Source organism: Erythranthe guttata, chromosome 5 (genome assembly GCF_056151865.1).
Source record: "Erythranthe guttata isolate IM_541 chromosome 5, IM_541, whole genome shotgun sequence".
Taxonomy (NCBI): domain Eukaryota; kingdom Viridiplantae; phylum Streptophyta; class Magnoliopsida; order Lamiales; family Phrymaceae; genus Erythranthe; species Erythranthe guttata.
Genome location: NC_142537.1, coordinates 1001398 through 1014588, shown reverse-complemented (window position 1 = coordinate 1014588; position 13191 = coordinate 1001398). Strand labels below are relative to the sequence as shown.

Sequence of the window (13191 nt, the reverse complement as noted above, 5' to 3'; positions counted from 1 at the left end):
GAGCCGGACGACGCCGTATTGAACTGAATCCCCAATTTGGTTTCGTAATTAGGGCTCGAATTGCTTGGCGGAAAGAGAGGCCCAATCTATGATAATTTGGCCCGGTAGTATATATATCTTGTCGATTGAGCCCATTTGAGAAAGCCCATTTATTTATTAGAGTTAATTCTATAATAAAGCCCAGTCATAGGATTGTAGTAGTTAAATTTTCTTTTTCTTTTTTTTTTTTGTTAAAATTGATAATTCAAATGGGGAAGCCTTCTTGAAAGTCTTTTTATGTGATTTTTCCCAATTTAGGTTAAAGAAATAAATAAACTATTCGAATTTCGATATACTAGATCAATAGACAAGTACTGCTCGATCAATCCGGTGAAACGTCTCATAAAAAATACTTAATTCCAGTCAAAAAATTATAACGGTTGGTTCGTCTGGATTTAGCTCAAATGAATTAGTTTTGCAGTACTCCTACATTTGGCCTTGCTCATTTATAAATCACATTATGAGATGCTATATTCAGTGTAACGCACTGGGTGATCTAGAACCGTAGATCTATATAAATAACTACTCACTAAACAGACACACACATGAGTGTGTGTTATTATGTGTAGATTAAAGGTTTAAGATCATCCACTATATTTCATCGTGTGTACTATCTAGAAAACCCGAGAATAATAATACGGATAAACTAAATAAGCTAACTTTCCTTTTACGCATAAAAGAGAGGCCACCAACTTTTAAAGCTTTGATGCCAACCTATGAATGATTTATAAGTCATTTTCTGAGTGCGCGTGCGGTTAAAGATTAACAGATGATTTGGACGGTGCCTGCACCGAATTTTCCGTTAACTCGAACTCAAAAAGACTTATTTATCCCTATTTTCTATTGCCACCAAAATTATAACTGAAAACGAAAAGTGTGTAGGGTCCACCATATGACCTGCACTAGCACCACACCCAACTCACTCTCCTCCACATAGCCCACACAAGCACGTACCTTCAAAACTCGTAACAATTATTCCGAGTTAGTTAGTAATCGAAGAAAATCGAAGTCTCGGAACATTTTACATATATAAATAAGGGTAAATTACGAGCATCTCTGAGGTAAAACTAAATAATTTACAGACTCTTTGGGCATTGCTAGTTACAAATACCTCCCTAGTTGTTTCTATGTCTTAGAATTACATCCTTATGAAGTTATGAATAACGAAAATTTGAAGATTCCAAGAATATTCAATCTGAATTTTCAAATCTACTCCCATTAGGCACACGTAATTCACAATAGTTTGTTTGTTTATTAAAAATGATAATTTAATCAATTCATTCATTCTGTTAAGATCTATAATGGGCTGTAATTCTTGCATTTCTTTTTAATTCTTACAAGAACCTCCTACACAACGAGTACCTTCGATCCACCACATACCCACATGGGTATGTGTGTTTGAATATATGTGTGTATATCATATATATATATATATATATATATATATATATATATATATATATATATATATATATATATATATATGTGTGTGTGTGTGGTGAAGAGAGGAAACCCTAGCAAGGGGCAAAGTTCCTAGATAATTAATTAACTTAAACTAGATTAAAGGCTTACTTACTTTATTCAATAATGCTAGTTTACATGGCTAACCAAGAACCCCACTACTAGTGGTGGAGTGACTAGTGACTATACTAATTAGCTGCTCTTTTATTATTGAAACATTAAATAAAAACTTTAATTAGCTTAGTTAGCTAGCCAGCTTGTGGGGCTTTTGGGGGCCATGGCCCCCAACTACTTCTCAAAATCCAATATTTTATACAGATAATTATTATTTTTCATGAAAAAAAATTCCTATATAAAAAATATAAAAATAAACAAATAGAAAGAATTATGAAACTGAATTTATTTCATTTTTTCATTACATAGAAATATTTAATGCAAGATAACCATCACCTTCTTGCACTTCAAAATCATTGCAGAAGGGAAGCAAATATTTAAACTTAAAAAAAAAAAAAAGCATATTTTAATTTATTTTATTACAAACAACTAATATCATGTGATTTTGATATCCTCTTCACAAACTCACTCCCACTTCTCACACAGTAGTCCATGATTGCAGGGGCAAGTGGCCCTAGTGATTTCCCATAAGAGTTCCAGCACAACCCTTGTTGAAATCCACGTTTGTTATTAATCGACGGCTCTAATTGAATCGAAATTAAATCGACATCCGTGCATGGTACGGAGCTGCTGCACGCTAGATGAATAGGCTGCACCGCATAAGTCCCGATTATTTGATCGAATTTAACTCCTGATATTGCCACTGCACCTGTCTGATTCTTGCACTGATTCTTGTCACAGTAGTATTGGTCGATGGTTATCGGAACTTTCACATCGGAGACTTGAATATTCGAAAACGTCACGTTTTTCACCGACCCAATACCTCCCTAATTAATATACCAATGTACGACGAATCAATCAGTACTATGTCAATTTTTTTTTAATTTATTGTTGACAATTAAATGAGAATTTATTTAATTAATTACCTGCCATGTTTTGATCCTTGCACCATATAGAGTATTCTGCATTATGATATTTTCGACTAGAATATTCGACACGCAAGCTGTACTTTTGTCTTTCCCTAGCCCTCCTAAACTGTTTTTTTTTTTTTTTTTTTTTTTTTTGGATTTAATAAATACATTGTAAGAAGAAAAAAAATCAAGAAATATACTGTATATATAAATTAATGAACTAATTGATTACCTTATTCCATGACCAGGGCCACAATTTATATGATGCACATGAATGTTTGAACAACCTGTTTGTATAGACACACAATCGTCTCCTGTCCGAAAATCCCGAAAAAAATCAGTTACATATTGAAATTGTATCATTAAAAAAGAAAGAAAAAAAATGTTTGAAATTGCTAAAAATAGAAAGATTAATTCGATCGACCTGTTCCGATATCGGAATGCATGATTTCGACATCCTGAGAGTTCTGGAGGTGAATTCCATCTGTGTTTGGACTGTCTTCGGGGGCAGAAATCGTGACGTTTTCGACCTTCACCCCCTTTGAATTATCGAATTTTAAGTGGCATAACGGACTATTTACGATACTAATATCACGAACCGTGACGTTATAGCTCGAATAAAATCTCAATGCCTGTTATCAATTCAAATAAAAAAATCAGTTTCAAATTGCTAATTTATTTTCAGACAGCTAACACGAGTTCTTACAGTCGGTTTGATGCCCGGAACTTTCTTGGCTCTCTTCTTCTGCATAAATATTCATTAAAAATAAAATAAAGATCGAATTTTTATTTCTTAATTCTTATCAACATTGAAATTTGGTTAATTAATTACCTTATTGACCTGTGAAGAACACCACCAGTTCGAGCCTTGACCGTCAACTGTACCGGTACCTTGGATGGTGAAATTCTGAAGCCATTTGAAATTCATCCACTGATATAAATTTGATTTCGCCCACGACCCGATTTTCGGAGGTGCTAATAGAGTACCGTCAATCTATTTCCGAAAAATCTCGTCAGCATTACTACAAATAATATAAGAAGTTAATTTTAATTTTCGCGAAAAAAAAAATTCGGCTGACCTGTAAAACAAGATTCGGCATACAAGGGCCTTGAAGTGTAACAGGTTTGATCAGAAATTTAAATTCCGAAGGTATTTCTACGAAGCCTCCGATAACCTTGCATGCGGATTTCCATGCCGATACAAGTGCCTGCTTGGTTAATAGTAGTACAATGATTATTAATTATCATTAAAACAAAACAAAACAAAAAACATGATTTTATTTGTTTTATTATTACAAAATCTGCAAAAAAATATTTTTACCTTGGAATCGTCTGAAACTCCGTTAGCCTTAGCTCCGAACGACAAAATGCTGAAAACGGATGAATCGGGTAGTGGAGCTGGTGCAGGAGCCGGATTGTTTTTGTGTTTTTTATTCTTGTGCATTTTGGTTTTCTTGGTATGGTATTTCCTAGCGTCGATCGATAATGCGGAGAAAACGAAAAGCCAAATCACGAGGAGGAGTACAAGAGAGAAGGCTCTCTTCATCTTTGGATTTAATTATTTATTTTTGATTTTGCAGTAGAATTTTTCTGTCAGTTTATTGAGTTTAAGGTGGAGGGCTTTTTTCCTGTCTTGAAACAGGGGAGGAGGTTGTCAGTGGCAGTTTATATAGTTAGAGTGTTGGAGAAATAGCCATGATTTTGGATTGAAATTACAAGAATGCCCTTTTTTGCTTTATTAGTGTAAGCAAATATATGTGGTGGCACTACCATATATCTGAAGATCTGTAACATTTTTGCAATGAATCTTTGAATTGCTGTTATTTCACTGTAACATTGGCCCTAAATTTGTCTATTTTTTATTTATTTAGACACTAATTAATTAGTAATAATAAATAGTTAAAACAGGCAATTTCAGACCAATTATTATTTGGAAAGTTGTATTTAATAAACTAGTAAGTCCTTTAAGTGGGCAATTATTTATAAATTATCTTGTCACCCTTTTTTAATCTGTGATTTGTTAGTGGATCACTGATTCACTACAATTGAGCTTTAATACTAAATATATAAAAATAAATAAAAAGGATTAATGAAGAAAGTGTGACAGGTAATCTAGTTTGTGGATATGTAGGATCTCAGTTGGGAGCATAAGATGGTGATTCCCATGTTGTTTAGTGTGAGAATAAAAGAAAAAAGGTGCAAGAAAAGTAAAAAGATCAATTTTTTTTTAAGAAGAAATAAAATATAGGGTAAATTACGGCCACCCTCCTAAAGTAATGTTAAATTACGAGAAATCTCATTTGTGTTTGGACAATTATAATTATCCCTAATTATGAATCTTCTTGCACGTCCAATCTTATAGTGTTAAATTCAATATAATCTTCTAGATTCCGTGGAATGTTATCTAGTTTGTACTCGTTTTGTGCAAATATGCAGTTTCTGATGCACCACAATCTGATATTTACAATCCAAGAGACACGTCTTATGATCATCTTGTCTCAAAATGTGGAACTCGAATTGAGGAAAATTAATACAAACTGGAGAATATTCTACATAATCTAGAAAATTTCACTAAATTTGACACCATAAGGGTGGACGCGTAATTATCCAAACCCTCTAGTTTTTCGTAATTTGACCTTATCTCAAAAGGATGGCCGTAATTTATACTGAAATATATGGAAGAGATCACCGAAGTATTATTATATTGCGAAAAACTACTTATCTAATTTTCATTTTCTTCTCAAAAAAATAAAATAAAATAATCTCATTGTATTATGGGCGGTAGTTTAGGGTAATAAGCTGTCCTTCTTGCATGCTTTTGCCCCACCGATGTGGGACATACATTAAAGAAGGTTCCTCTTCCATTGTGTATGACTGTTGTTTTTCTTTTGAGTTTGGGTGTGTTAAAGTTGTACTTTGCTTCTTTTTTATTTATTTATTTATTTATTTATTATTAGTATTATTTAAGTCGAATCGAAAAGAGTACAAGAATATTATTAACGGCAAGACGAGTTCAAAATCGCTTCAACGTTTCGAAAGATACGATTTATTTTTCGAAAGTAATTGATTGCCAAGTTGAATATTAATTGAACCAAAAACTCTTTAGAATCTTAGTTAAGGCAAGCTAAATATTCATCAAACCTTTCAATAAATTTGAGCATTAAACACTACTCCATAATAGTAGGTCCAATCTAGCCCAAAGTAATTAATGGCCAATTAATTAAAGAGTTTCTCCCACGTTGGAAGAATATGTAGATAACAAAGGGAAAGGGTTGCTATAAATTAATAAGAAGAGGCTTTTTGTTAATTACTTACCTGGACCGGGTGTATGGCTGATCAAGAAGGGTCATGGCCTAGGTTAGTGACCTCCATTGCACAGAGGAGGGGCGCTTGCCTAAGGTCGACCCAAGTGGTTGATCCTACGTCATAATTTGTGATAGTGGGGGTTTGCGTACGCGCAGCCCCTTCCCAATTTATATTTTAATTTTATCGTTATACGTTAAATTACTACAATACTTACATTATATAGCTCTTAAATATATTTGTTAACATATCTAATTTAATATTTGACATTTTCTAGTTTTTTTTTAAATGGTATTTTTGTATGTTTACATTCTAGTTTATGCATTATACAGTGATCTGATCAAATTGGTACATTTGGGCCGAACTCACCATACTTAGAATTATTGGGTCGAACCGATGACTAATTGAAATCCAAGCCCATTAAATCGGAAGCCTGATGAAGGGTAAGCACTAATATAGACATGATGTTAAGAGAAGATTTAGTGACAATGAGATTGCTGAATAGACATTTCGAGTATATAGAAACACAATAACACATAACATATCGCATAAGAAAGTGAGTAAGGTATGGTAGGTGGCAAGCTCAAAAATAACTGTTGGAGAGGAAGGTCTTAGCACAATTTCCGTAAAGCATATTAGAAATGTATGCAAATTAGGATCGATAACTGACATATCAAAGTGAATCTCGGGATCAAGAAGATATCTTCAATCAAAAAATAGCCATGAATAATTTTCTATATAAATGAAAACGAAAAGCCCTATTAGGATTTCCGATTGAACATCAATAATACATTTTTACACTCTTTCCTGAACATTTTCTAATCGCTTGTTCATTGCCGCCGGCCCTACGATCCGGCATCGAGTGAGCTCTACGACGATCGAATAATAATAATTACGACGTTAAAATGAATTATAATTGAAGGCTGGTCAATGGACTTCCACTTAGAGACCGAAATAAACAGATTGGTTGTTAATACTTAATAATAATGATTATGTATGGTGACATATATTCATCATTTTTTTCAAACGTGGTAGGTGTTGATTATCAAAGACCCCACATTTTTTTCTTACCAAATATACCCTCGTCAAATGTTCACGTCCGCTTTTTGTCTCGAAAAGTCAAAATTAAAGAATAAACATTGACTATTCAATACTTGCTCCTAGGACAAAATTCCGCACTTCCTTCTCTCTCTCTTTCGGACAGGAAATTAAGAAGAGAGAGAGAGATCTAGAGAGAGAAACCAATGATGAAGAAAGCAATCTTAATTGTTCTGGTAATTCTGCTATTACCACTACCAGAACAACTATCAGCAGATCCAAGAACCCACACAGTCAAATTCACATGCGGCAGCCAACTCGAGCACAACGCATCAATCTACGTGCCCAACTTCATCGCCACCATGGAAAACGTCAGCATCCAAATCCGGGCTTCGGGCTTCGGCAAAGCCCGAACCGGAACCGGGCCCGACGCAAACTACGGTTTGGCCCAGTGCTACGGCGACCTCTCATTGGTCGACTGCGTCTTATGCTACGCCCAGGCTCGCACGATCACACCCCAGTGTTACCCGGTCAACGGTGCTAAGCTGTTCCTCGACGGTTGCTTTATGCGGACCGAGAATTACAGCTTCTACCACGAGTATAGCGGGCCCAACGACCAAGCTATATGTGGGAATATAACCCGACAGGATCCAGAGTTCCAGGTGTCGGCTAATCGGGCTTTGTCGCGGGCGGTTATAACCGCTCCGGATAATAACGGGTACGGACGGGTCGAGATGGCGGTGGCGGGTGGTCGAGGAAACGGGTCGGTTTACGTTTTGGCGGATTGTTGGAGGACGATCAATGCTAGTGCTTGTAGGGCTTGTTTGGCGAAAGCTTTCGATAGTTTGGAGAGGTGCTTGCCTATGTCGGAGGGGCGGGCGGTTAATACGGGGTGTTTCGTGAGATATTCCGACGTTAATTTCCTTAATCCGATAACTCGAAATCCGAGTAGAAGAGGTAAACAAAAGTTTTTACACTCTTTAAGTATTAAGAAATTTAATAAATATGACTTGATTTTAGAAAAATATAACTAGCTTAGACTAAAATACCCTTCTCCACTATTCAGTTGAGAAGACAACGATGGAGAAATTTAATAAGGGTAAAATTGGAAATCACGTAATTAATGCAGTATTGAAATTCTAAATTCTAACGTATATTATGGAACCGAGTGAGTAATTAATTGGGCTTAAATTGTTTTAGTGAACTCTTAATTACTTGTGCAGGGAGAGTTATTGTCGTAGTAGTTTCAGCTGTTAGTGCAGCAGCTGCACTAATCATTGGAGCAATCATTGCAGTTCATATATGGAAGAACAGAATTATTCAGAACAAGAGAAAAGGTATAGAAGCTTCTAGAATGTTGCTGTTAACGTTAAACCTTTTGTCTGAATATTGTTAAAAAAGACTCAATTTTTATTTTCAGGTGATGCAGAAAAATTAGTGAAAACCCTAAACGACTGCAGTTTAAATTTCAAGTATTCAGCCCTTGAGAAAGCAACTGATTCTTTTAACGAAGCCAACAAGCTCGGACAAGGTGGATTTGGCACAGTGTACAAGGTATATTAATTTGCATTTCAAAAATAAATTCAATAATAATAATAGTAATAATAATTTCCAGTTTTGCAGGGAGTATTGGCAGATGGAAGAGAAATAGCAGTAAAGAGGCTCTTCTTCAACACAAAACACAGAGCGGCGGATTTCTTCAACGAAGTAAACATCATAAGCAGCGTCGAACACAAAAACCTCGTACGGTTATTAGGGTGCAGTTGCTTAGGACCCGAAAGTCTTCTCGTTTACGAATACTTGCCCAACAAAAGCCTCGATCGCTTCATTTTCGGTGAGTGTACTAACACAATCATTTTTTTAAAGATTTTTTTTAAAGTTGTAATAAATATATGGCGTACTAATACAACGGTTACAGATTCGAGCAAAGGCAAAGAATTAAACTGGGAGAAGAGATTCGAGATAATTATAGGTACAGCAGAAGGGTTGGTGTATCTCCACGAGAATAAAAAAACGAGAATCATTCATAGAGATATAAAAGCAAGTAATATTCTCTTGGACTCGAGGCTTCGTGCTAAAATTGCCGATTTTGGGTTGGCTAGGTCTTTTCAAGAAGATAAGAGTCATATCAGCACAGCTATAGCCGGAACATTGTGAGTATATATATCGAGCCTATATATATCTGAAATGATAAATGTCGTTTCAATTTTACTGGTAGTGCAAATTTCAAGATTATGCGTAACTTTCTCGTCTAACCGCTGTTTTAGATGATTCAACTAGGGTTAGAAAGCCAATTTAAAGGGCTACAACTTTTATGCTTTGAATTTTGTTAGTTTTTGACCGTAAGATGGTCAAAATCACGTTTGAAGTGGACGAATCGTGGGTTAATGCAGTGTTTGTTCATTCATGCATAACTCTCTCACCCGATATGTAATCTAGCTGATTCAAGTTGGATTATAAAGTCAACTCAAAAGGACTGCAAATTTGGTGCTTTTTTTGTCAAATTCGGACTGAAAAATGGTCAAAATCACATTTGAAGTCAGAGTACAGTAAAATTGAAACGACAATTAACAGCTCCGTATCCATGATATAAGGCGACGTTTACCTTATATTTACTTAATAAACGAGCGATAAATTTTCTGAATTTTTTAAAATTTGCAGGGGATATATGGCACCTGAATACCTAGCTCTCGGACAGTTGACAGAAAAAGTAGACGTTTATAGCTTCGGTGTGCTTTTGCTTGAAATCGTCACAGGCAGACAGAACAACATGAGTAATAAAACCTCGGACTACGGTGACAGCTTGGTGACCGTAGTATGTTCCTAAACAAAGCCTTGCAATTATGTTAACTCAATTAAATTAATCGAGGTTTTTTGTGATTCTAAGTTCTAACACTAAGTTTTTATGAACCAGGCATGGAAGAATTTCCAGCAAAAAACGGTGGAGGAGCTCTTCGATCCGAACCTAGTGTTCCACAATTACGTCAACCTTAAAAACGAGGTTTTACGTGTGATCCACGTGGGATTATTGTGCACCCAAGAAATAGCTTCGTTAAGACCAACTATGTCTAAGGCATTACTTATGCTGGCAAAGAAAGACGAAGAGCTACCACAGCCAACTAACCCACCTTTCATGGACGAGAAAACCATGGAGCTAAACGACATGAGTGAAATTACGTCATCGCCCCTCAATTATGGTAACGATTATTCGGTTGCCACTGTTTCCCACAGTGTTTTCTACCCAAGATAAAGTTTATAGATTAGGCTATTTATAGACGCGAAAAATATTGGTCCCGTTTGTTTTGAAAATAGAAAAAAAAAAGGGTTTTTATATATTGAAGAAACAAAAGTGGCGAGAAATACACTTACTAACGAGTTGCTACTAAATTTCCCATAAAGCCAGCATCGATCTCGTAATGTTTGCCCTCGGAAAACCCTGCTTCGAAAGCTAGCTTCTCAAGTTCATTACCTGCATCAGAAAATGTGAATTTTAAATCTGTTATCACTTATTATCATAGCCAAAACGAAACTTATTTAAAAAAAAAAAAAACCTGAAAGATATTCCTTGATCGAGTTCTTCAAGTACCGATACTCACTTGCTAGGCCATACCCATTGGCCACAGGAACCACTACATTGTCAATCATCCAATCCTGGAAAAAACAAATGTGTCGATATAGCTTACAGATACTTAATTTTGATTTACGACATGATCAACAAAACGTATAAGGTTTACCGGCAAGCAGATGTATATGTATACCTGAAGTGAAGAGGTTAACGGGCTCGTGCTTTTGTTGAAATCAAGAACGGATACTTTTGAACCAGGTTTTAAAACTCGACACATCTCTTCTAGAGCTTTCTTCCTATGTACTACGTTTCTTAGCCCGTAGCCAATGGTTGCAGCGTCGAAAGAAGAGCCGGAGAATGGTAAATCCATTGCGTCACCTTCAATCCACCTATTGTGCGCGTCAAATTTTATCGAGGAGGCGTAAATACTTTAGCGTAAATTTTTTAATGGGATTTCGTTTTAAGCAGCCAGACATGCTTACTCAATGTTCTTGTAGCAGGATTTCGATCGCTCGCTCTGTCGAGATGCAGCGATCTTTAATTGCTCTTTTGAGAAATCGAGAGCAATAACCTACGCAATTGCCATCACCATTTAAGTGAACCGGAAAAAAAAAAAAAAAAAGAGACGAAGAAGAAATGACGAAGGAAAACCTTGCCATTGATTCCGACTTTCTCAGACAACAGAAAGGCCAAATCCCCACTTCCACAACACACATCCAACACAGTATCTCCTTCTTTTGCTCTGTTACACAAATAATTCGAATTCGATCTCTCGTTATGACTTCACACAATACATCAATTGTATATTTATCTTTAAAAAAAAATAAGACAATAATTTGATTCAGTAACGTGATCATTACATAAAAGATTGGATCTTTAACTACGGAAGGGCTCATACGAGTGCAAATAATAAACAAGAAAAGCAGCCGACCAGCAACCACATAATTAAACAAATACAATAGAGCCTCGATATAAATTCATAACCTCGCTTAAATAATAAATTCTTCCAGTCCCAACATGGAGAGAACGTGCTAAAATTATAGTAACTCGATATTTAATATTTCGCTAAATTAATAGATTTTTTCTATTCTCAACTGTATTATTCATTTATAGATGTTTAACCGTAAATGCATCGAACAAAAACAAAAGCAAATCGATATTACACAAAAAGAAACACACTACTAAAAATTAATTAACTATAAATACATCGAACAAAAGCATATCAATACTAGACAAAATAAAAATTAATTAATTAATATATATTTGTAAGGAGATTAGGGGATAAAAAAAAGAATATACCCGCTCCAAGAAACAGCCATCCTCTTCCATACTCTATGCCTCCCTAAACTCAACAAATCATTCAACTGCAAATAATTACCCAAAACAATTTTTAGCCCAATTACGCAGAATGGTGAAAATCAGAAGTTAGAGCTAAAAAAGCTTGAAAAAGGTGAAGGTGCGCACGTTATCATAGACAGGCGCAATGCGATTAAAAAGCGCCTGACGCTCAGCTGCGCACCGAATTGGTGTAATGACGGACCGGCACGCAGGTCGGCGTTGCCCTCCGGTCACGGAGTGAAGATTGAGCTGAAGTGTAGCCATTCTATTTTCAGTTTTTTTGCTTAAAACACCCTCAATTTTTCGTTGATTTTTATACAAGTACACTTGTTCATTGTTGATCCACATATATTTTAGGATAAATTACGAAATCCCCCCTCAACTTAGATTAAATTATAAAAACCATATTCACCTATTCGTAATTACCAAAAAACCCTGAGGTTTGTTTTTGTCTTACACCAACCTAGACACGGCCATGGCCCGGTTTTGGGCCCGGAACCGGCCCGAACCGTTGACCGGTGAACCGGCCCGGAACCCGTGAACCGGCCCGTCGTCCCCGGGACGGGCCCGGTTCTATGAATTGGTGAACCGTGAACCGGGCCATGGATTTAAAAAAAAAAAAATCAAAAAAATTCACCCGGATTTACAAAAAAGGCAAATAACGGCCGGTGAACCGGCCCAGTGAACCGGCCGTTATTTGCTATTTTTTGAATTCCCCCCATTTTTTCTTATAAATACCCTCACACCCCATTTTTTCCTATAAAATTAAGTTAAAGTCCTTTTATTTATTTTCTTTTGTTTTTTTCTTATTTAAAAATAATTATTTTAATTTATTTATCCATTAAGTATTTTTTTTTTAAATATATATATAAATATAAAATTCCGGGCCGACCCGGAACCGGAGTGAACCGGCGGGCCGACCCGGCCCGCCGAACAGTGCATAGTACGGGCCGGTTCCGGTTCCGGAAAAAGTGAACCGCGAACCGGCTCGGAACCGGCCCATGGCCGTGTCTACACCAACCCATTACAGTGTGAATTTTCACATATTTTTTTTTATTCCATGGAACATACTTTATATAATTTCAGATATTTTCTTTTATTTCTCACATATTTAACATAATGTATAATAGACTGTAGGCATCTTCTGGTATAAAACTCGATCAACAATTAATCTGAGGAGGATTTTGGTTATAACGGATAGGTGGGGGTGTTTTCATTATTTTGTCCAAGTTCAGGGGGTTTTCGTAATTTACCCTATATTTTATTAGGACTGGAGGTGCAAATCTGACAAAATGTAGGGCTTTCGGAGAAATTTTAGTGTTTTTTTTTTTTTTTTAATTTAAACCAAAAACTCTTTCTAGTTTTTATTTACAGTTTGGTCCAAGTTTTCAACGGGCTGGGTCTTTGAATCTGAAAGCGAAA

At 35.9% G+C, this 13191-nt stretch overlaps 3 protein-coding genes and 1 non-coding gene across 6 annotated transcripts; 2 read left to right on the top strand and 2 right to left on the bottom strand.

Annotated features, from left to right (window-relative positions):
• Window positions 1-1885: 1885 nt before the first annotated feature.
• Window positions 1886-4216, bottom strand: LOC105974600 (Pectin lyase-like superfamily protein). The gene is made up of 8 exons (XM_088818418.1): window positions 3847-4216; window positions 3605-3733; window positions 3358-3519; window positions 3232-3270; window positions 2950-3157; window positions 2758-2839; window positions 2541-2649; window positions 1886-2441 (listed from the first exon to the last, which is right to left on the bottom strand). The coding sequence occupies exons 1-8, from the start codon at window positions 4069-4071 to the stop codon at window positions 2034-2036; spliced, it is 1362 nt and encodes a 453-aa protein (XP_088674544.1). The 5' UTR covers window positions 4072-4216; the 3' UTR covers window positions 1886-2033.
• Window positions 4217-5832: 1616 nt separating this feature from the next.
• LOC148770373 (U1 spliceosomal RNA) lies at window positions 5833-5993 on the top strand. Its single transcript, XR_016031471.1, has one exon. It is a non-coding gene; the product is annotated as a U1 spliceosomal RNA (small nuclear RNA).
• A 943-nt stretch (window positions 5994-6936) lies between these two features.
• LOC105974759 (cysteine-rich receptor-like protein kinase 2) lies at window positions 6937-10264 on the top strand. Its single transcript, XM_012999903.2, has 7 exons — window positions 6937-7823; window positions 8090-8203; window positions 8287-8420; window positions 8490-8700; window positions 8785-9019; window positions 9528-9681; window positions 9781-10264. Exons 1-7 carry the CDS (start codon window positions 7073-7075, stop codon window positions 10114-10116), a joined length of 1935 nt encoding a protein of 644 aa, XP_012855357.2. The 5' UTR covers window positions 6937-7072; the 3' UTR covers window positions 10117-10264.
• MENG (S-adenosyl-L-methionine-dependent methyltransferases superfamily protein) lies at window positions 8148-12097 on the bottom strand. Of its 3 annotated transcripts, none has more exons than XM_088818416.1 (8): window positions 11896-12097; window positions 11731-11795; window positions 11083-11173; window positions 10914-11002; window positions 10625-10820; window positions 10418-10517; window positions 10236-10335; window positions 8148-8166 (listed from the first exon to the last, which is right to left on the bottom strand). In XM_088818416.1, coding segments are annotated over exons 1-8 (780 nt in total). In that variant the 5' UTR covers window positions 12034-12097; the 3' UTR covers window positions 8148-8165. The 3 variants fall into 3 exon arrangements, with proteins under 3 accessions (XP_088674542.1, XP_088674543.1, XP_012855358.1); XM_088818417.1 differs by lacking the exon at window positions 8148-8166 and adding an exon at window positions 9346-10103; XM_012999904.2 differs by lacking the exon at window positions 8148-8166 and having other exon boundaries at window positions 10163-10335.
• Window positions 12098-13191: the final 1094 nt, after the last annotated feature.

What these genes read in the sequence shown, in the direction of transcription:
- LOC105974759 (XM_012999903.2), top strand. Translation starts at nt 7,073, where the DNA reads ATGATGAAGAAAGCAATCTTAATTGTTCTGGTAATTCTGCTATTACCA. An exon ending in TCGAAATCCGAGTAGAAGAG is followed by an intron (nt 7,824 to 8,089) that starts GTAAACAAAAGT and finishes TTACTTGTGCAG; the next exon opens with GGAGAGTTATTGTCGTAGTA. An exon ending in ACAGCTATAGCCGGAACATT is followed by an intron (nt 9,020 to 9,527) that starts GTGAGTATATAT and finishes TAAAATTTGCAG; the next exon opens with GGGATATATGGCACCTGAAT.
- MENG (XM_088818416.1), bottom strand. Translation starts at nt 12,033, where the DNA reads ATGGCTACACTTCAGCTCAATCTTCACTCCGTGACCGGAGGGCAACGC. An exon ending in TTGCGCCTGTCTATGATAAC is followed by an intron (nt 11,796 to 11,895) that starts GTGCGCACCTTC and finishes AATTATTTGCAG; the next exon opens with TTGAATGATTTGTTGAGTTT. An exon ending in GATCAAGGAATATCTTTCAG is followed by an intron (nt 10,336 to 10,417) that starts GTTTTTTTTTTT and finishes TTTCTGATGCAG; the next exon opens with GTAATGAACTTGAGAAGCTA.
- LOC105974600 (XM_088818418.1), bottom strand. Translation starts at nt 4,071, where the DNA reads ATGAAGAGAGCCTTCTCTCTTGTACTCCTCCTCGTGATTTGGCTTTTC. An exon ending in TGCCGAATCTTGTTTTACAG is followed by an intron (nt 3,520 to 3,604) that starts GTCAGCCGAATT and finishes TTTCGGAAATAG; the next exon opens with ATTGACGGTACTCTATTAGC. An exon ending in GCATTCCGATATCGGAACAG is followed by an intron (nt 2,840 to 2,949) that starts GTCGATCGAATT and finishes ATTTTCGGACAG; the next exon opens with GAGACGATTGTGTGTCTATA.